The sequence below is a fragment of the Mytilus galloprovincialis genome, chromosome 8 (genome assembly GCF_965363235.1).
Source record: "Mytilus galloprovincialis chromosome 8, xbMytGall1.hap1.1, whole genome shotgun sequence".
NCBI lineage: Eukaryota > Metazoa > Mollusca > Bivalvia > Mytilida > Mytilidae > Mytilus > Mytilus galloprovincialis.
In genome coordinates, this window is record NC_134845.1 from 26942599 (window position 1) to 26964507 (window position 21909).

Below are 21909 nucleotides of genomic sequence, written 5' to 3' on the forward strand. Positions count from 1 at the left end.
CTTATAGTCGATTCGAGATTTTTCGTATTCTAAAAGAAATCTGTATAAAATAAAGCATGTGACATGTTTTCCAAAGAGACATCTCTCTTCAAGATACCAAATGAAGTAGACGTTAGCTACGTTATGTCACCGTACGGCCTTAAACAATGAGCAAACCACATGACAAGTAGTAAGATATTAAGGGCCCCAAAATAACAATTGTAAAACAATTCAAAAGAAAACACTAAAGGATTTATGTATACAATGTTTAATGGGTGAATTGTTTCGTTTGGTTGTGTTCGTTATTGGTATATATTCCACTTTAGGTGAAGATCTAGACCTTTTAATTTTCTTTGGATGCCATGTTTTCGTGTTGCTCCATGTATGTGAGGTTATTTTGTTGAACTGTCGATTTGATACTATTCGGTACATGATGTGGAAAAAAATAACCTTGACAGACAAAAAAACACCTTCAAGAAAAAAAATGGTCGATCCTTTCCTTGAATTCACAACCAATGAACGAAGAAAAGAAGATACCAGTAATTATTCAATTTCGAAAGAATCAAAACACATAATGTGTGTGTTTAATAACATAAAAATGTTGTACAATGAAATCGTTGAGTGTTGAAATACATTAAAAAAAACTTCTGCTTTCGTCTGTTATTCAGAAATCCTTTCAATATACCCGAGAAGAAGCAAGGAATTTGATTGACAGCATGGCATTAAGAGTCCACGATACAATGGCTGTACCACCTGGTCATACACCTTATACGGTAATTAGTTTTCAACAAAATCATATTTACTGGTATTATTAACTTTTATTGAGACAACTGAACAAAAAATAATGTTTGTAGACAGTATAAATACTGAAATGTGAGTGGAAAATATGTGTTTTATCTCTGGAAGTTTTTGAGTCGTTTTGTAGCTTTCTCATTGACATATCCCTTAAATTTATTTGTATTAACTTTATAAAAGAAAACATTTAACAACTTGTCCACTATTAAAGAGGGGAGAAATATACCAGAGGTACATTCGCTCTCATCAGTCGAACATAAACTAACAAAATACACGAAACACAATATAGAAAACTAAAGACAGAACTGTTTCACTCATTACTAACCTGACAAATCAAATTCTGAAAGTAGCAATATTATTAGTATGTATTTTGTTTTAATGTTAATTCATTTAACACAGTTCCAAAAGCATACATGCATATAGCATCAAAACAAGCCAACTTTGAATCAAAAGTATGGTTATTTATTACATTTATAGGTTCGGTTAAAAGAGAGACATCATGATTACACCTTAAAGCGACATGCTAGAGAAATAGTGAAAGAAACAGCTGATTTAAGTCTTAATATCATAATTAAAGTAAGTTTATTAAATTAGGTGTTGTACCTGCACCAAGTCAGTAGAATAGCAGTTGTTATCAAATAGTCCGGGTTTTTTCTTTTGTATGTTTGCTTTTGTTTTGTATGTTGCTGTTCAGTGTTTGTTCTGTTGCTTTCTTTTTATTGTTGAGTTGTCTCCCTCTGTATCAGTTTGTAACCCGAATGTGTTTTCTATTGATCATTTAAGACGTTTGAACAGCGGTATACTACTGTGCCTTTATTTGAATACGAATACGAATGATAAATGTAAAAGTCTAAAAATAAACTTGAGGAGTACAAGTTTTGAACACCTACTGTATATAAACATCAAAGTTTTAAAGTACTAGTGTTCGAAGGTAAAGACAAGAGCAGCGCTAAAACTAATATAGTCATTATTAGTATAAAAAGAATACTAGTAACTATATCCAGCATATTTGTAAAATTATGTTATATAGGGTGTATGATTATCATTAGTAATAATTCTGCTAGAGCGGGTTGGACAGCTATCATACTAACTAAAATACTGAACTCCGATGAAAATTCAAAACGGAAACACCCTAATCAAATGGCAAACACATCAGACAAATTGATAACGACCGTCATACTCCTGACTTGGTACAGGCATTTTTGTATGTAGAAAATGGTGGATTGAACCTGGTTTTATAGCTAGCTATACCTCTTACTTGTATGACAGTCGACTGAAAAAAGTATTTGGGTTTTTTTTTTAAACCGACTCTAGGGGAAAATTCACTAATACGTGCTACAAATATTTCACCATTGTTATATCATTTATATCAGTCGCGTCATATCTGTTTATTTCCTGATATAAAAAAGCGACATCTCAGAGAAAATAGAAAAACTGTAAAAAGAGAATCTTGGGTAAGTGAGTAAGGTCATAAGTCCACCTTATTGATTTCTGAGCGTACAATGTCGAGCATCTTTGTTAAGCTTGTTTCCTTCCCATAAATCTAACCAATGAGGATAATTCAATACTTTATCTTTCATCGAATTCGTAATAGTATAAGATAAGTGGTTATAGTAACCAACAGTTTTAACATATGATTTAATCCGTACTAAAACTATTTGCAGGACTTTGAGGACAGATATAACCCGCCAAGCTTTCGACATCATGTAATACAACAATATGATATCGATGAATACCAAAAACTAGACAAAGTAACCAGGTACCTTCAAAAATGTGTCGAGGTTACTTGGTATATGAACGTACAGGATCCACCGATGGGACTTCTATGGCCGAACACAAATGAAAATGAAATATCATTAAACTGTTTCAGACATTTTACAAAATTTGGTAACAAACTGGAACATGAAGTATGGCCAGCTCTATTGATACACGATCAGGGTCCTGTAATCGTGAAAGGAGTTGCACAACTGAGATATTAAACTCACTAAAATAGATTTACTTACTATCAAACTCTTTTGACAATCATTGAGTACGAAAAATAACAAATGCTGTCAGGTATTGTAAGCAAATTTTAAGCACGAAAACTCTACTGTGTATTTACAGAAACACATGATAAATGAATATTGCGCTAAAGATGTTTATTCTAATTATAACTACTTTTTATTTATGTATCTACTTTACCGTGTATGTTGACATAATTGTACGTTTATTGTTTATACTTTTTTAATGATTGTAAGGAATTAAAGTTCGAATATTGATTGTCATTCCACTGATATGTATCATTACATACATCAACATTGTGTTGGAGTATAAAATTATAACCTTGATATCGTTGGTGATTTGTTCCACTTTACCGTCACATACAATACACACATTGTTGGTATTTTCTGATATCAATTGATATTGAATCAATTGTGATATGTATTGTCGGACAAGATAGAAATTGCCCACAAAGGGTGGTGAGATATTTTCTTTGATATTGACACATGCGTTTGACGTCAAACTGTAATATAAAAAAAGACGTGATGAATTAAACATTTTACAATTGCCAACTTCCCTTTTTATAATCAGTTATATTCAGTCAGTTTAATCTTATATAATCGTATACTATAGTGTTATTACTTGCTGACCTGTTTCTTTATTATTATGAGGCTGACTTCATGCAGGAACTTCTTAGGAAGAAAGATAAGAAGTTAGCAATATCCTTTAACTCTACTTTCCGCTATATAGATGACGTTCTTTCACTAAACAATTCAAAATTTGGTGACTATGTGGAACGCATCTATCCCATCGAATTGGAGATAAAGGATACTACAGATACAGTTAAGTCAGCTTCATATCTTGACTTACATCTAGAAATTGACAATGAGGGTCGGTTGAAGACAAAACTTTACGACAAAAGAGATGATTTCAGCTTTCCAATTGTGAACTTTCCATTTCTAAGTAGCAACATTCCAGCAGCACCTGCATACGGGGTATATATCTCTCAATTGATACGATATTCCCGTGCTTGCATTTCCTATCATGATTTTCTTGATAGAGGGTTACTGCTCACAAGGAAGCTATTAAATCAAGAGTTCCAAATGGTGAAGTTGAAATCATCCCTTCGTAAATTTTACGGACGCCATCACGAGTTGGTTGACCGTTATGGAATAACCATTTCACAAATGATATCGGATGTGTTCCTCGCGTCGTGACTACAATCCCCTTCCCTTTCATGAATTTGACCTACCGAATTAGACTATTTACCGGATTTGTAATCACATAAGCAACACGACGGGTGCCGCATGTGGAGCAGGATCTGCTTACCCTTCCGGAGCACCTGAGATCACCCCTAGTTTTTGGTGGGGTTCGTGTTGTTTATTCTTTAGTTTTCTATGTTGTGTCATGTGTACTATTGTTTTTCTGTTTGTCTTTTTCATTTTTAGCCATGGCGTTGTCAGTTTGTTTTAGATTTATGAGTTTGACTGTCCCTTTGGTATCTTTCGTCCCTCTTTTATTAACTGGCTGTTTCTGTATTGGCACTGGTATAGATTCAAGGTTTGCTGTATTGGCCTCGAGACCCGTAGGGTCGAGGGCCAATACAGCTGACCGAGAATCTATACCAGTGCCAATACAGAAACAGCCAGTTCATAACACTTTTATTAAATGATTATAAGAGAATTAAAAACCGGAAGTGAACGTCCTGTATTAGCCCATGGGCCAATACAGCTTTTTTCCCGCTTTTTTCTGTATTGGCCCTGTTTTTTCCGTTTCAAAACTTTAAGACATTACAAAACATTGCACATCATTTAACCTGTTTATTTTATGACTTTAATTTAAAAAATATTATACCAATGTTTTTATGCATAACGATACTTCCAGAGTTAAGTAATGGCGTAAGAAAATTGAAAACCGGAAGTGAATGTCCTGTATTAGCCCTTACAGCTTTTTTCCCGTTTTTTCTGTATTGGCCCTGTTTTTTTCCGTATTGGCCCTGTTCGAAGAGCAATATTAAATCTTGATTTATATCGACAGTGGAACGTTTTTAGTATTGCACATGCTGATTTATCCGTATTGGGGCTTATTTGCTCATATCATTTAATAAATGTTTATATTTCTATTAAAACGGTACGCTCTTGAATGTTCACACTATACGGACTTCGATATCAGAACTGTGCTGCTGGTTCTATTCTGCTTTAACAGAGCTCTGACGAAAAAGTAAAATCACAAAAATACTTAACTCCGAGGGAAATTCAATCGTAAAGTCCCCAATCAAATGGCAAAATCAAATGACAAAACACATCAAACGAATGGATAACAACTGTCATATTCCTGACTTGGTACAGACATGTCCAAATGTAGAAAATGGTGGATTTAACCTGGTTTTATAGCGCTAAACCTCTCACTTGTACGACAGTCGCATCAATTTCCATTATATTGACAATGATGCATGAACAGAATGTGACAAATAGGGGTACAAAAACAACACGGACCCAACCAAAAACTAGGGATGAATTCAGGTGCTACAAAAGGGGAAGCAGATCCTGCGCCAAATGTGGTACCCGTCGTGTTGCTAAAGTTGTTACAAAGCCGGTAAATAGTCTAATTCGGTAGGTCACATTCCTGAAAGGTGAAGGGGATTATTCAATTTGTTACGACATAAGGAACATATCTGATATCATCTATAAATCGAACATTCCATAACGTTCAACCAACTCGTGATGGCGTCCGTAATATTTACGAAGTGATGATACAACTTCACCCACCATTTGGACCTTTTGGTTTAAAGATGAAAAGGTAACAATTGTAAAACTGAAATCATCTCTTTTGTCGTAAAGTTTTGTTTTCAACCGACCCTCATAGTCATTTTCTAGATATAAGTCCTAATCAAATGGCAAAATCAAAAGCTCAAACACATCAAACGAATGGATAACGACTATGAAAACAACAGACATTGTTACATGTGTTTTACGAATAAATGTACGATTGATTCGATGTGTCTAAACTCACAAACAACATTTGTTCGATATCTTAGAGTTTTATTTTATTTTACCTTGATTTGTGTCTTTGATGGATTAATGATATTTGAATATAGAAAACTACTGGTGCCTCTAACTTGAGATAATCAAGTTTGGTTTCTTTTCCCTTTAATTGGTACCTTCTTACAAGATTTATGAGATTTAAACATCGGTAAACTACTTTTGCCTAAAACTATTCATGCTCTTCCATGAGTTTTACCAAGAAGATAAAATGATACCAGCCTTATAAACAGATGCGCATTTCGTCTAAATAAGATTCATTAGTGGCACTCGAAATTTTATAAACAGTATATTTACAAAATATGGCTATATCAGTGATATTTCATGTAAAACCATACTGTAGAGTCAGCAATAACAAATCCCGACATATTTCTTATAAAAAATGAACATATATCTATATAAGATTAACACGACGATTAGTTGATCAAATTTATTTTCTTTCAAATCGTACTTTAAATGAATGACGGAGAAATACGTTTTACCCTTAAGAAAGGCGGTAATATAACGTGTGAATAAAACAAATAAAACAAGTAAAATGTATGATACCACAAGAATGTGTCCCCAGTACACGGATGCCCCACTCGCATTATCATTTTCTATGTTCAGTGGACCGTAAAATTGGGGTAAAACTCTAATATGGCGTAAAAATTAGAAAGATTATATCATAGGGAACATGTGTCCTAAGTTTCAACTTGATTTGACTTCAAGTTTATCAAAAACTACCTTGACAAAAAATTTTAACCTGAAGCGGGACAAACGGACGAACGAACGGACGCACAGACCAGAAAACATCATGCCCCTCTACTATCGTAGATGGGGCATATAAATGGCTTACCAAAGTGTTTTATTATTTGGATTATAAATGAAAAATTAAATGAATACTTAAGAAATTATAATATCAAAATGAAGAGATTTGATTCGATTGTCAATGACACAACTACCAACAAAGTGAAACGGTGTGAAAATAAGTTGACAAATGGAAACATTAATGATGAATTTGGTTTCACAACGTTAAAAAATACGAAGAGTACAACCATGTTTTATGACGGAAAAAACCCCGACTTTTCTTGAAAATTGGGAGTCGTTCCACAGCTGTTATAATTATTTTTCAATTCATGAAGTATATAATTTTCCCTCTGTCATTAGCTTGAAAAACAATACATTCATGTATACAAACATCCTATGCTGTATATATAAATATAAATATACAGAACTGAGTATTCTTAGCAGACTAAAACCAATTTCAGTGAATGATAAAAACTATATATATAAAAAAGACAGTGGAACAAATAAACTTTTAGGAAAACATTTAACAAATTCAGAAGCTTTCGATGGAGACAAATGTAGTATATATGGCTTGAATCTATGAAAGGATTACACACACATATATATACATGTATATATTTAATAACACTAACCTACGAATGCAATATATTATATATACAAATATAAATGAAATATTTTGAAATATTAGAATACATAATACAGACTGTTTGACAATGTGTATTGTCAAAAATGTCGACTTGTGATTTTCTTTTGATTGAATTGTTATAGTAAATTAACAACCATTAAAACTTTCTGTTGTTAAAGATATTGATTTGAACTTTCCACAATAGATAACTGTTGATCTACTTGAATAGATCAGTAGATTCGTTCTTTAACTCAATGTGTCTATTACTATCAATGTTGTCTATGTAATTATGGCGGGTAAATCACAAAACTAAACAAAATGATCGAGCCGACACACCAGGTATGTAAATATTTTATTTGAATCCCATCCTTGGGTTCACAATATTTCTTCATGAATAACAATAGATTTTTTTATAGATAAGTTTTATAATTGAATTATAAAAATCGAATAATTCTTATACCTTGAATTTACAATAGTAAAATACTCACTAGTTAAGTTCAAATATCTCATTTTTTGGATTGAGGATCAAGAATGAAAAATGAAAGTATTTTATGAAGAAACCTATACAAATAAAAGGAGAATCCACTCTTTTATTTGCAAATAAGTGCATGCAGTGTATAAGATGGCTATTAAACAAGTATAACAAAAAAATAAAGCGAACTGCAAGGTAAATTCAAAAAGAGGAAGTCTATTTAAACATTGAAAAAAATCAGACACGTTCAACCAATGGAGCGAGTGGAGCGAGTAGAAAACAATTTTAAACTGATAGATTATAAAATTTCACTCATTATTTTTCAAATTTGAATGTCACTATATGAATAACTATACTTATCTTTGCAGGCATTTCAGGATATTCAAAAACTTGACAATTTTTTAACAAAATGCAATCTCCTCTTTGAAGATCCCTATGTAGAGGAACACCCGTCACATAATGATGCTGTTGTTGCTAGAAGGAGTATTTCTTATGTTGACGAATTCTTTAGACAAAGAGGTTTTATTAATGTATGTTTAATTATAATAATCCCTGTTTGCGATGTTTTTTGTAAAAGCACTGATCAGTGAATTACAAGTTATAATTGTTTTTGCAACTCATCATGCTAAAACGGACAATGCTTCATAACATATACAAAACATGGAACAATGGTGAGCTTTAATATAAGAACATTTTGACGGCTATGTAAATTTTGTCTATTAAATTCACTGTTAAAAAAACAATGTCCATGCTTTTTTCTACAAATATTTATTCACGTAATCGTGTCTTACACTTTTTAGTTTTGCTTTGATATATTATCATATGCATACTTTCCTTAAAAGGGCATTTGATTTCTTACTATAAGAACATATACGTAACAACTATGAAACTGCTTCGAAAATTCTGGTTTTTTGTTTTCTTATTTTTTGTACATATTATCTTAAGAATAAATGAAGTTCTAAATAATATATATCTAATAAATATAGAAATTATCATGATTATTCACAGGTACAGTCTAAATGGTTACGTGAAATTACTAATGTTGCTGAAGGAGAAGATTGGAGTAGGGTATCAAGATACATCAAAGATGCTAATAATGAATTTATGGGATTCAATCGAGTGTATTCCGATATCGTATGTATACTTTAACACACTGTCTACATCTAGATAAACCAACAAATATTTCATTTTATCAAGTAACATCTTCAAACAGTTAACTACATTATTGTAACATGGTAATCTTACCTTTATTGTTTGGTCAAATGTTTAGCTTGTGTTAGTCTTTTTCTAACTATTCGAATCATTTATTTATGAACTTTCTTACAACCACTAGTTGGCTACAAATTAAAAAACTTTCACATTTCATAATAATTACAAAAGCTGTACATGCATAAAATCGATTCAGATGCGGCAAGTTGAAAAGGAAGCTTCTTATTCAAAACTGACCAATCAGCAAAACGTAAAACAAGAAAACCAACTTGACACTAGGCTAAGCAAGATTGACGAAGCACCCTCAAGGTTGACCGACGAGACAAGATATATGTCGCCACAAATGGTACAGTATGTAAAAACAACACATAATGACAGAAACAACTATAACAGATCACAAAGTGGTGCCAATGGGACACATATAAGACAACAAGAGACGCCAGACGTGTATGCCTCACATTCACATAGAAAGGATCATTATGCAGGAAACCAACAAGGGGTAATCGACGAAGAACTCAGATCACAGCTTCGTCTTGCTTTAGATAAATTGGAGGATTCAAACACAGAGGAAACCACTTTGAAGGACCCAGAAGTAATTGCATCTGAAAGGCTGGAACAACAAGAAGAATTTAAACGGTATTGAAAACATTGCGCATTTTTGTTTTGTTAGACAGGCGTTTTATAATATCTTCATAATACGAAGAGAAATCTGTAACGAAAACTAAAGTAACATCGCTTGTTATTTCAAGTGATTTATTATTCTATTTTCATTAATAATTACAGCTTATGTAACATTCGTCATGATTGAATAAAATATCATATAAAAATTCATGTACATTTGAGATGACGTATGAATATTTTAAAAGCTTGATTTCAACTTCATTCATACGAAAATCAGTACAAAAAAGAATATATTCAATACGTTACTGTTAATTGTGTCGTTAAAAATGAAGAAAAGGAAAGTTAAATGCATTTTGAAATTTTATTTATTTTACATTTTGTGTTTAATAATTTAGATCTGTCAAAATTTTAGACGTGGCGAACAAGCAAGCAAAGCTCTTCATGACAACAACCCAAATATCACTGATCTCAGCGATATAAATAGACCTAGTAAGATAGCAGAAAGATTCAGCAATTTGTATGACGATCTGTGGACGGATGCATGCGAGGAGCTTACTAAATTCTACAGACAAGAACATCATTCAGAGAAAATTTGTATTCTTGATTTGGCTACTATACTTAAGGTAAAATGAAATAATCTTTAAATTATCGTATTTGCCTTTTGTTCTATTATAAATATTATTTTTACTGTTTGGTCTGTTTTTGGTGCTATCCATTTGACGTAACTCGGTACTTATGCATCACGTTAATGTGTTGTTTGTAATATCTTACATTTTTGCTGGTGTGCTTTGTACTTTGACTTTTTGTGTTTCTTTGGTATATATATCGTGGCTCTGTACTTTTAAACATCCCGCCATTATGTTATTGTTTTATTATTATTTTGAAAAAACTTCGAACGACAAAATTATTTTGTACCTCTCAACCTATGTGGTGTTTACATTCTGACGTCAATTACGCGATTCTACGTATACCAGAGATGATGTGAACCTAGCCATTCAGGCACAGGACGTCAAATAATTCAATCCTTTATTGGTTGATTTAAATTACAAAAATAAGTAAGCAATGAACGTTGTGGATATATGCTTCGTTGTGCTTCTTTGTTAAATATTTGTTCAGACATCGTTGTAAATAAACTGAAATTTGATGCGACTGTCATACACATGAGAGGTTTAGCGCTATAAAACCAGGTTCAATTCACCATTTTCTACCTTTGAACATTCCTGTACCAAGTCAGGAATATGATAGGTGTTGTCCATTCGTTTGATGTGTTTTATCATTTGCTTTCGATATCTCATTAAGGACTTTCCGTTTTGAATTTTCCACGGAGTTCAGTATTTTTGTGATTTTACTTTTTATTTCTTTTGTCAAAACGTTTGACAAATTTGTCAAGAATTTGTCAAGAAATATATTCTTGATGAAAAAGGAAATACGTTAATAACAAGTTATTCGTTATAATTGCTATTATTATTACAACAGTACATGTATGTGTAACATGACATCTTATTAAGATATTAGATATCATGTGTGCTCATTCATTACTTTGGAATGCTACAACCATTGCTGTTGTTTGGTTTTTTTTTTTATTGAGGTTGAGCTTATATCAATTTTCTTTCATCTGAATATTTTTTTTCTGGTAAAATAATGATATAATCGTTTATCTAACAAAAAGTGCAATTTATTTTTACATATATTATAATTCAATCTAAGTGATTTACTAGCATGCAATATTTTAAAATAACACTGATTAGATGTTGTAACTTTAAATGTATATACTACATGTACATCCGAGCACACTTTTATACTGTTTAAGGCAACATTTGAATATTCGTCTAAACACGTGGATACACAAATTGAGAGAATTGCACATCAAACGAGAGAAATGATGCTCGATCCCTGTAGTGATCGACAGCAGGAGGTATGTTATTTTGTAGATAGATAGTTCTATTCATTTTGATTTTCATCTTCCTAAAAGGGAAAGCGTTTTCAATATCCAATGATATAAGAAGACATGATATGAGAGCCAACTGTCATTCAAAGTCACTATGTTTAAATAGGTAACAAGTTAAGGTCAAAGTATGGCATTCAACATGGAGCCTTGGCTCACATCGAACAGCAAGCTATAAAGGTCACCAAAATGAATAGCGTAAAAACGATTCAAACAGTAAAACCAAATGACTTATACAAGAAACGAGAAACACTTATAAACCACACCAACAATCGACAACCACTAGCGAACGGTCTTTTTTTGCTTAATGCTTTATTTGTTTCCCTTTTAGGTTCAGGTATTTCTTGTTTGACTCCTACTTAATAAAACATGTATAAGAAATCCGAAAAAAGCGACAGAAATTCATTAAGCATTCTTAAATTTGTTTGCTGTACAGTGATCAATGCGTAGCATTGTATATAATTAAAAACACATTGTATTAAGGTAAGATAAGTTAACCACACTTTTATTGTTAATATTATGAATAATTGTTTTACAGACAGATTCAAACGATCCATTTCGACATGACAAGACACTTGGACAATATGCATTGATCTGTATAAAGGATACCGCGGATCTAAGTGTTCCTGCTCTACAAAAGGTAATATGCAATGTTGCACATTTTGATATGCATGCACTATTTATATTTATATTTAATTGTCAAAGACATTTATTACCAGTTAAAAACAAGATAATTTTAATGATAAAGACATTAATGGTATACTTTTATAAACTGTGACTTGGATGGAGAGTAGTCTAATTGGCATTCATACCCCATTTCTTATATTTATTGAACAATCATATGTTGTTGTTGGAAACATTTTTTTTTAAATGGAAAAGTAATACAAAAAGCAAATATTGTGATTCCAAAATGGTATTTTTGCAAGGATTATTTACATAATTGTTTAACATGAACTCTTCTTTTATAGAATTTCATGGTCCACGCCTTTCCAAGTAGTAAAGTTACAGCAAATATAACAAAATTATCATCAGTGAAAAAATACACAGAAAGATGCATAGAATTAACATGGCTTATGAATGTTCAAGACCCATCAATGGTACTGTTATGGCCAGATATGGTTTCACCAGACAATTTAACCGACATATTTCGATACTACACTGCCACAGGAACAGTCCTCGATCATGAAGTTTGGCCAGCACTTCTGTTATACAAAGATGGTCCTATGGTGGTTAAAGGCGTAGCAAAATTTAGGAATTAGTTCCATTTTCATCGAATATTTATTGCATTGCCATTAAAAATGTGGGTTGTATTATTTAGCCATGTGTTCTGACAATACGTTGCATGTTTTTTCCATCGATGTGCATTTTAATTATTACAACCATATTTGAACTATTTTGATTTATTCATAGGATTTGAAAGGGTATAATACATAAATTCGACAGCAATTCAACGACAGTTTTAACCCACAAGCACCCTGATATCATCATACAGTCTTCAATATATTTTCTTGTTAATTCGACCTGTTGATACTGTTAATTATGCTTTTTTGTTATTTTATATTAATATGGAACTTCTCTATATATCAGCTTTGATTATTTGGAATATCTTCTAATTTTCACTTACTACATTTGTATAAATTTCAAGATTTATCTGTATTATTAAAACTTTTTCAAAAGTGATAATTTTCGACGGGTTAAATATTTCGCAGTGAAGTCTTGCCATGGCTTTGTTTGAACTTGTTTGTTTGCTTTTTGGTCTTGAATGTTTGTCCCTAATATTTTATTAACTGTGCATTTACATTCAGATATCGCAGATCAAATTGCTTCGTTCATAGTGTATTAATTTACGTTTTTTTTTGTTGAGTTAAGCCTGCCAATTGATATTTTTTCGTGTGTTTTTCTATGTTGTGATGTTATGCTATTGTTTCAGAAAAGGGAGGAGGTTTGGTACCATTAAAACGTTTAATCCCGCTGCAAATGTTTGCACCTGTCCTAAGTCAGGAATCTGATGTACAGTAGTTGTCGTTTGTTTCTGTAATTTATATTTGTTTCTCGTTTCTGGTTTTTTATATAGATTAGACCGTTGGTTTTCCCGTTTGAATGGTTTTTACACTAGTAATTTTGGAGCCCTTTATAGCTTGTTGTTCGGTGTGAGCCAAGGCTCCGTGTTGAAGGCCGTACATTGACCTATAATGGTTTACTTTTTTAAATTGTTATTTGGATGGAGAGTTGTCTCATTGGCACTCACACCACATCTTCCTATATCTATTCAACAATACACTGTCCTTAAATTGTATCAAGCTAAAATAGCACTGTGTCTAAAAAAAATTGACAGAGACCATCGAAGATGTACAATAAATAAACAAATCTCCCAATAAAAAAGAACATTACGATAGGACCTGTCGAAGATTGTTGCGCAGAACATATTGCGAAGCTCAACGAATATTATAAAATATCAATCCTCCCTTTAAGTAGACGAGCGAAAGGTACATTACAGGACACATACAAAAATCAGGACAAAAATAAACCCCACAAAACTCTTTCATTACGTTATAATAAATAACAAAACTCAAGTAAAAGCATGACAATAACAAATAATATCCAAAAAAATCCCTCATTTACCGAAAGCAAACTCAACCTACTTCACCAGCTAAACATATGATAGCTGTTCTATATTTAAACTCGTTCATTTTACTTCACAGTACTAGTAAATTTTGCAAACACAAAAACAATACAAGAAAAACGATCTGTCTAAATGCAAATCTGTAAATATTTTCATGATGAGAAATAACGAACGAAACATTTTAGAATTGCTTCAAACAATGAATTAACAAACTGGTATAGAATCTTCCAATTGAACAGTTACCATAACATTGTTATCTTTACTCTAACGATTTTTGGGTCAACATGAAAATAAATATACGTCAAATCACAAACATTTAACATTATAAACAACAATCAAAATAATCATTTATTTAGATTAATTGGACTACAATAAGTTGTTTTCAATCAGTTAAAAGAAATATCAAAACGAAAGCAGTTTGACCGTATTTTGAGGACGGCATGGTCCAAACAATCCTTACAGACTGGGGCATACTCAAAGTAATAGGTTAGAACTATTAAGTTCACGAAGAAGCATAAGATAATGTATCATGTGAGTAGAAACACGATGGCGTCATAGTAGACAAGAAATAACCGCAAAAATATTTACAAGAATATTTGCTAAATGAAAACATCTACATCATCGTTTGTATGATAATAATCTTCCTCAAACTCCTTTAACAATGTTATCGATTAATAAATAATAAAAGAAATGTTATGCAGTGGGCTAAGGATTGATGACTTTTTAATGTTCAGTGACAACGTTAACTTTTACATGCTTATTGAGGATGTGATATAGTAAGTAAGTTAGTAAGTAATTAGTGTATTATAGCGACTTGTGCATATGTACATACTTACAGAGTTTGTTAATATAGTACTTCTCAATTAATTCAAAATTAAAAGAAATGATATAAATTTGGACTCTTTGTACGTATGCATTGTGCAGAGTAGGAACCTATTGAAGCAAGATAGTTAATTGTTATGCATTAGTCTAAAGAATTAAAATAGGTATGTGTTGCTTCTCTGCTAAGAACATGTGCTTTGTTAGTAAGATTTGTCTATATCCACTGATAGTCACACATTTAAAGACAGTAAAATTACTTCATATATATATGCAAACATAGTATTTTCTTTTGTTGTGTCATATCACTGAAGAAAATATACAGTTTAACAGCAAAATTAGATCCATTTTTATTTAAACTGAGCAACCCCTTTGGACATCATCGGACCATCACTTGTTAGCAACAATGCCGGCCACACTTCATGTTGTAAGATCGTTCCACTTCTCGTAAAGAATCTAAAAGTTGTTGTTATATCACCTCGTTTTACATCAACTGGCCATAAAAGGCTCATGGGTGGATCTTGAACGTTCATAAACCACGTTATCTGTAAACATTTTTGGCTGTAAGATTTAACACTTGGAATTGTAAGAATATCTCTTATTCGCTCGCGGCGAAGTTGCCATTCAAAATTCTGAAAGCGAAACATACAATATAATTACCCGTAGGACATGTTCCGTGCTAGTTTCTGATTAAAATGATATGGAATTCCTGTTTTCACGTCTCATAGGGTGTGCAAGAAAATGACACAAACTTGACCTTTGATTAACACATTAATTAAACTTTCTTTTTATCTTTAAGATAATATATATTAACTGTGCTTGTATTACAGGGCGTTACTAATTTTCAGTTGCAATGGAATATTGTCTTTGCCTTACCATTACTATTACACTCTGTCAAAAACATATGGTCAAATACATACATTTATTTGTAATCTCTATCTATATCCTTTGGTATGTTTATATACTTCACAACGCACAGCAAATTTAAAACAGTTTATAGAAAGATTTCCCTCTTTCTTTGCATCTCTAGTAGAAAACGAGAGCACGCTACTTCATGTTTCTTGTACATTTCTTTTTTAATCCATATTTTTTTCCAAGAGGCAATACTATTTTGGTAAAACATGCATTTCAATGAAAACAATTACAAACTATCGTTTAAGAATTTAACCGAATACCTTATGTAATACTGGCAGGCTCAATTCTGCATTTTCTTTTATACACTGCTTCGCATATCTTGTGAAACGAACCTCACAAAGCGGGTCAATATCAACATGTTTATGCTAAAAATCAAATACTAATAATTCATAAACCTAATAAATGTGAAACAAACAAAAACCAAAGATTTTTTCTCACAATTATTGGAATAGAGAAGACAATTCAAGAGCTACAGTCATCTGAATAAAGGTCATAATATCTTCATAAACAACATTAAAAAAATTAGAAAAGGCAATTTCGTTATAAAGGAGTAGGTCCGGTAAGGGCCGGTTTTGGCCTCAAATTTCAAGTTCATCTGACGAGAAAGATTTTGGACACTTTTTAAACACTTAAATGTCTATTTCAATGGATTCATTTATTTTTTGTGAAAGATTTTAACTGATTCACTCATTACAAACGCTCCGATTCAAGCTTAAATATGAAAAATCTATCAAATATGCCAAAAACTGTCACTTTTCATATGGTTTTTGTCAAAAATGAAAATGGCCGCATCCGTGTTCATCCTCGACCTTTATATATGTTATGTATTATCATAAAACACAACTTACATTCCAATATCAAGAATGAACACGAATGCGGCCACTTTCATTTAAGACGGAAACCGTCTGGAAATTAACCAAAATGTTGAAATTGTGAAGACTTCAGTAATTTAGCATGACTTAATGATGCAAGTACCCGATATATGTGCATTGTAATGCCAAAATAAGCCCATATGTATGTAGCAAGGGCATTATACCTTCCAAAAAATAACTAAAAAGTTACATTTAAACAATTTTGTAAAACTACCATATTTTGGGGCCAAAAAGGGGTCTTACTGAACCTACTCCTTTTAAGTAAGGTATTTATATACTTATACGAAATTCAAAAGAATTATTAATTTTGTATCACATTATTAATTAAGTCTTAGATTACAAATCAATTTTATTGTTTTCGAAACGTGTTTTTTAACAAATGACTATAGTTGAACATACATCTAGTTTTAGTTAAATTGAACTAAAATGGTTATCCCACGACTCAATAAGATCGAAAAAGAAAGAAAAAGACGAAATGAAAGGAAGAAGTTTTACCTGACTGTCAAGTTCGTTGTTAATAAATGAATCACCAGTTGGACTAATCATTAATTCTTTCATGGACATGGCTATTTTACGAGTTTGTTTTTCTGCAGTGTCCTCGGTATATTCAAATGCCTTCTGTACAAAAATCAGAGAATTTAACTGAAGTTGATATTAGTATAAAAGACGAATTCAGAAATAATCGGAAAAGTGATATAGAAAAATACATACATGAAAAGCTACTATTGTGCAATCCCCCTTTTTACGTTAGGAAGACATTTTGCGATAAATGAATGTAGGATATATTCAATTTAGTTCTAAAACGTTTAACTTACAGATATTATATCATGAACAAGATACCTTTAAGATGATGGCCATTTCTAAAATGGCTCGTTCTTGGCCATTTATTTCATGCTTGTAAAGTTTTCTCAGATCTTCAAATGCATCTGTCCATTGGTTGTCATACAAACTGTTGAACTTTTCAGCCACCTTTGTAGGTCTGTTCATATCACTGAGGTCTGTTATATTTGGGTTGTTGTTCAACCTTGTTTCCATCCTTTGCAAGTCAAAATAAATCAATGAACTTATGATTGAAGAGAGACATGGTCATTTTGCATTAATGAAAAATCAAGAAGATGTGTTGGATTGAAAAAAATTTATATATATTTTTTCTAAGATTGATAAAAAAGATTTTAAAATCACTCCCAAGAACATACAGATACCGTGAGCCTTCAACAATGAACAAAACACATATTGTACAGTAAGACATAAAAGGTTCCGGTTTTATCATCTTCAATAAGTGGAATAATTCACAAGAGAAAATATCGACTGGATCAAGCTATTTTTTTAAACAACGGCATTTGATGACAAGCTCTTATATTAATCGTATCAGTAAAATCAAATGTGGGGTATACGTCAACAACGACAGAAATAATACATTATGGTCTCAACAAAAAATGTTTGTCTTTAATGTGTGTATAGTTTAATAAAGTTTGGTTAATAACTTAAACAGAAAAGAACGATATGTGTCAATATTAAAGATTTAATTCTCTAATTAACGAAACACATAAAGATGTGATATTGGATTACTACTGACGAGGTTTTCGATTTGAGACAAGCACATGATAATGTGAAAACACTAGACACCGGTCAACTTGACACTTTTTAAATATTTCAACTCTTTTTGTCAACCTGAGTCGGTAGCATAACAAAACCTAAAAAAGGACACACAGTAAAAGAGACACGAGCAATCACAGCCAAGCAAGTTAGGCGACACAAAACAAAATAATTACATGAAGAGGTAATGATTTTTATCATGGGTACGAAATGGTAATGTTGGATATGAAATAGTTATTTTGGGTAGGAAATGGCAGAGAAACGAAATGGTTCTGGTACGAAATTACTTTCAAACTAACGACACAAATACATCTTAAGATTCACAGGATGTTTTCAATAATAGATAAGCGATATCTGAAATGTAATGAATAAATTTTACATTACCATCACTGATATGCAAGTAATATCAAATACACTAGATGACAAAAGGCAACTACTTGGGAATATCCTTAGTAATCTTGTTCAGATACATAGCAATAAGTAATATTTGTTCATTTTGTTATCAATATTATTAAAACAGATGATACAAATTCATGCCAATATATAAGCATACCTCTCCCTTTCATCCTTTTGACGCCATTCGGTTACATTACTAATTTCTTTGGGTTTAATGGATGTTGGTTTCACTGTAGGCGGAGTATCAAATCCATTAAAACTATTTATATCTGCCTGAAAATAAAATGAAATAACTGTTAGTCATTTGGCCTAAGAAAATATAAAAAAAACAATTTATCACAATTATGAGTTACGTAGAATATGAACCACATGAACTCCGCTTGACTAAACCCTTTATTGTTATAAACCATGTCGGGTATGTTATAGATGACTCTGCAGATAGGTTTTGCCCATAATTGAATGCAAAATGACCTTTAAATAAAGGCAACAGTATTTTACCGCTGTTCACAAGTCATAAATCGATCAAGAAAAATCAAATCCGGGTAACAAACTAAAACCTAGGAAAACACATTAATTATTTGATTACATCTACGTAATTTGGACTAGGATCGATAGTTCTCACTGGCAAGCATGCCAAATTCCTTACTTGACATTGGTAATAAATATATGTAAATCCGTTCTCTTACGTCGCTAGTATTCTGATATGTTGTTATTCTTTGTATGCTTTAAAATAGTGATTTTCCCCCGTTTCCTGTGTGTTTAATAAATATGTAAATAACGAATACCCGTCTAATAAAGTTACTTCTTGCTATCAAGAATTCTTCTAGCGCCTTATCGCTGTATTTATGAATACCGGGAATATCGTTCTTTCTGGCGTTTGTAAGAACTTCAAGTACAGATGGCACCTGAAATGAGTAATGCAAAGTAAGTCCTGTGATAATTAGATATAAAAACAATTTAAAGAAGAAACATAAATAATATAAGTACAAAAATATGAATTGACTACAAAAGTGGCTGATATCTAGTTTATAGTAGTATGTCTTTTTTTTACAAAATTTTGTTGTATTGGGTAGATTTTCAGCATTTGCATATTTCAAAGCGATTTAAAATCATGGTAAATTGACATGATACATGATGTTTGTCTGTTGAAGTACTTCCCGACAACTTTAAACTATTTGTACGTGCTGTGTAGTCAATTTTCCACATTTGCCATAAAACTCTATTTTACATTAGTTGTGTGTCGTTTCGATATTTCATCAACCATTCGTATCCATGAAGTCAATAAAACAACTGTTATTGAGTCGATGAAAATCAACCTCAGTTTTGTGTACCGGTATTTTTTCAATGTGCAGTATGTAGTTCTATTACCGTTTTTATTCTGTACACGTTTAAGTATCATTTATTTTTCGATACTTACATCGTCACAAGTAATTTCTTGGACATTGTCTAGAAGAAATACAAGTTCGTCCCGAATATTTTTTGCCATTTCTGGTGTTGGCAAACTTGGCGGATTTGGTCTCTTCAGTTTCTCACATTGTTCTAAGAAATGTTCTAACCGGATAAAAGCTAGATTTATCTGAAAATTTTAATTAAGTCGTAAACATTTGATCAAAGAGAGAAACCTACTCATCTCTGAATAAGTATAAAATTCATACGACATATTAAAAGACTATAAATGTGTGTCCACTACACCGGGCAGTACAAGCTGCTGAGGAATGTCTTAATTGACACGATCACCAAACATGTCTGCATGAGAGGCCTAATTTGTTTGATGCAACATTATATTCCTTAAGTGGAACATTCTTATTTCCCATGTCTTTACAAGTAGAAGGAATGTTTAAATTCAAGATTAGAATTGAGAAATGGTTTCACATGTGTATTTACCGTCTAGACATTTATATTCACTAAAAGGGTTAACAGTAAGTCAAAGCTTGCATGTAAGGTATCATCAAGAATAAAATAAAATGCAGAAAACTCTAAAGATTCATTAACAACAATAAAAAGTAAAATCACAAAAATACTGATCTCAGAGGAAAATCTTATCGGAAAGTTCATAATCACATGGCAAAATCAAATGACAAAACACATCAAAAACGAATGGACAAGAACTGTCATATTCCTGACTTGGTACAGGCATTTTCAAATGTAGAAAAGGGTGGATTAAACCAAAGCGTTAAACCTCTCACTTTGATGACAGTCTCGTCTAATTCCGTTATATTTACAATGATGCGTAAACTAAACAGACATAATAAATAAAATAGTCAAAATATGGGTACAGCAACAATTTTAAAAGGAACAATTTAACAGAACACAAAAACATCTATCTACAAACACATGCATTGATTCTCGTGTCTGACGTCAGAAAATTTTATACGTCACATATATTTGTCGTTCAAGGTATATACAAAACAAATTTAAATTTCACATGGGCAATGTTAGCATACAGGGTTAAAAAATCAAAAGTATGTAAGAATTAATTTCAGAAATATACCGAGATTTAAAATACTCCAAAAGTTATATAGAATTTATAAGAATCCACAAATAGTTCATTCCACTACGCGATGAAATGAAATGAAACTATGAAACATGTACTTTTGATAACCCATGTCTATTATTGACGGTAAACTGAAGATTTTGCTTTATGAAGTGACCAATTGTTTTAGTGATATTTATGAGTTTGACTGTCCCTCTGGTATCTTTCGTCCCTCTTTTAGATAATTCGAATTTATTTTTTAAAATTTATATCTATATCCTTCAAGATATTAGTATAATCATTTAATAACAAGTCAAATCAAATCAAATCGTGTAAAATGACGAAACTGATAATGTTGACATTTCCTATTCCTATTGATAGTTATAGTTATCAATAATTTAACAAAATATATTAACATACCTTACGTCTATCCATTTCCCTCAAAGATTATTGACGCGATTGAAAAAATTGGAACATATCCATATGTTCATTGGTAAAAGTTGTGAATATATAACATTTGTTTTGTTTGAAAGTATATCAACCTTGCTTAAATTTATGCTTTATGCAAACAAAATTAACTTATCACCTAAAACAATTAGCTACATGTATAAAGATTCGTTTGTATTTCATTTCATATATTCACATTTTCAATTCGATAATTAGCCTCCCAAAGTATATACAAGAAAAATACATGTTTTTACTCTAAAATAGTAAATTAGATTATTCTGATCATTCTTTATCTATAAATAGAATTAGTTTGTT

General features: G+C 31.7%; 2 protein-coding genes and 1 long non-coding RNA gene across 5 annotated transcripts; 2 read left to right on the forward strand and 1 right to left on the reverse strand.

Moving 5' to 3' along the window:
• The first annotated feature begins 600 nt into the window (after window positions 1–600).
• Window positions 601–3014, forward strand: LOC143043211 (uncharacterized). The gene is made up of 3 exons (XR_012968255.1): window positions 601–752; window positions 1252–1350; window positions 2439–3014. It is a non-coding gene; the product is annotated as an uncharacterized LOC143043211 (long non-coding RNA).
• A 4436-nt stretch (window positions 3015–7450) lies between these two features.
• On the forward strand, window positions 7451–13056 carry LOC143085442 (uncharacterized). 2 transcript variants are annotated; one of them, XM_076261786.1, is made up of 8 exons: window positions 7451–7545; window positions 8047–8208; window positions 8687–8812; window positions 9084–9523; window positions 9921–10131; window positions 11319–11423; window positions 11992–12093; window positions 12422–13053. In XM_076261786.1, exons 1-8 carry the CDS (start codon window positions 7525–7527, stop codon window positions 12710–12712), a joined length of 1458 nt encoding a protein of 485 aa, XP_076117901.1. In that variant the 5' UTR covers window positions 7451–7524; the 3' UTR covers window positions 12713–13053. The 2 variants fall into 2 exon arrangements, with proteins under 2 accessions (XP_076117901.1, XP_076117902.1); XM_076261787.1 differs by lacking the exon at window positions 11319–11423 and having other exon boundaries at window positions 12422–13056.
• A 1953-nt stretch (window positions 13057–15009) lies between these two features.
• Window positions 15010–21828, reverse strand: LOC143043212 (uncharacterized). Of its 2 annotated transcripts, XM_076215622.1 has the most exons (8): window positions 21568–21828; window positions 20092–20250; window positions 19460–19579; window positions 18832–18947; window positions 17523–17718; window positions 17178–17300; window positions 16071–16175; window positions 15010–15527 (listed from the first exon to the last, which is right to left on the reverse strand). In XM_076215622.1, exons 1-8 carry the CDS (start codon window positions 21580–21582, stop codon window positions 15246–15248), a joined length of 1116 nt encoding a protein of 371 aa, XP_076071737.1. In that variant the 5' UTR covers window positions 21583–21828; the 3' UTR covers window positions 15010–15245. The 2 variants fall into 2 exon arrangements, with proteins under 2 accessions (XP_076071737.1, XP_076071738.1); XM_076215623.1 differs by lacking the exon at window positions 17178–17300.
• Window positions 21829–21909: the final 81 nt, after the last annotated feature.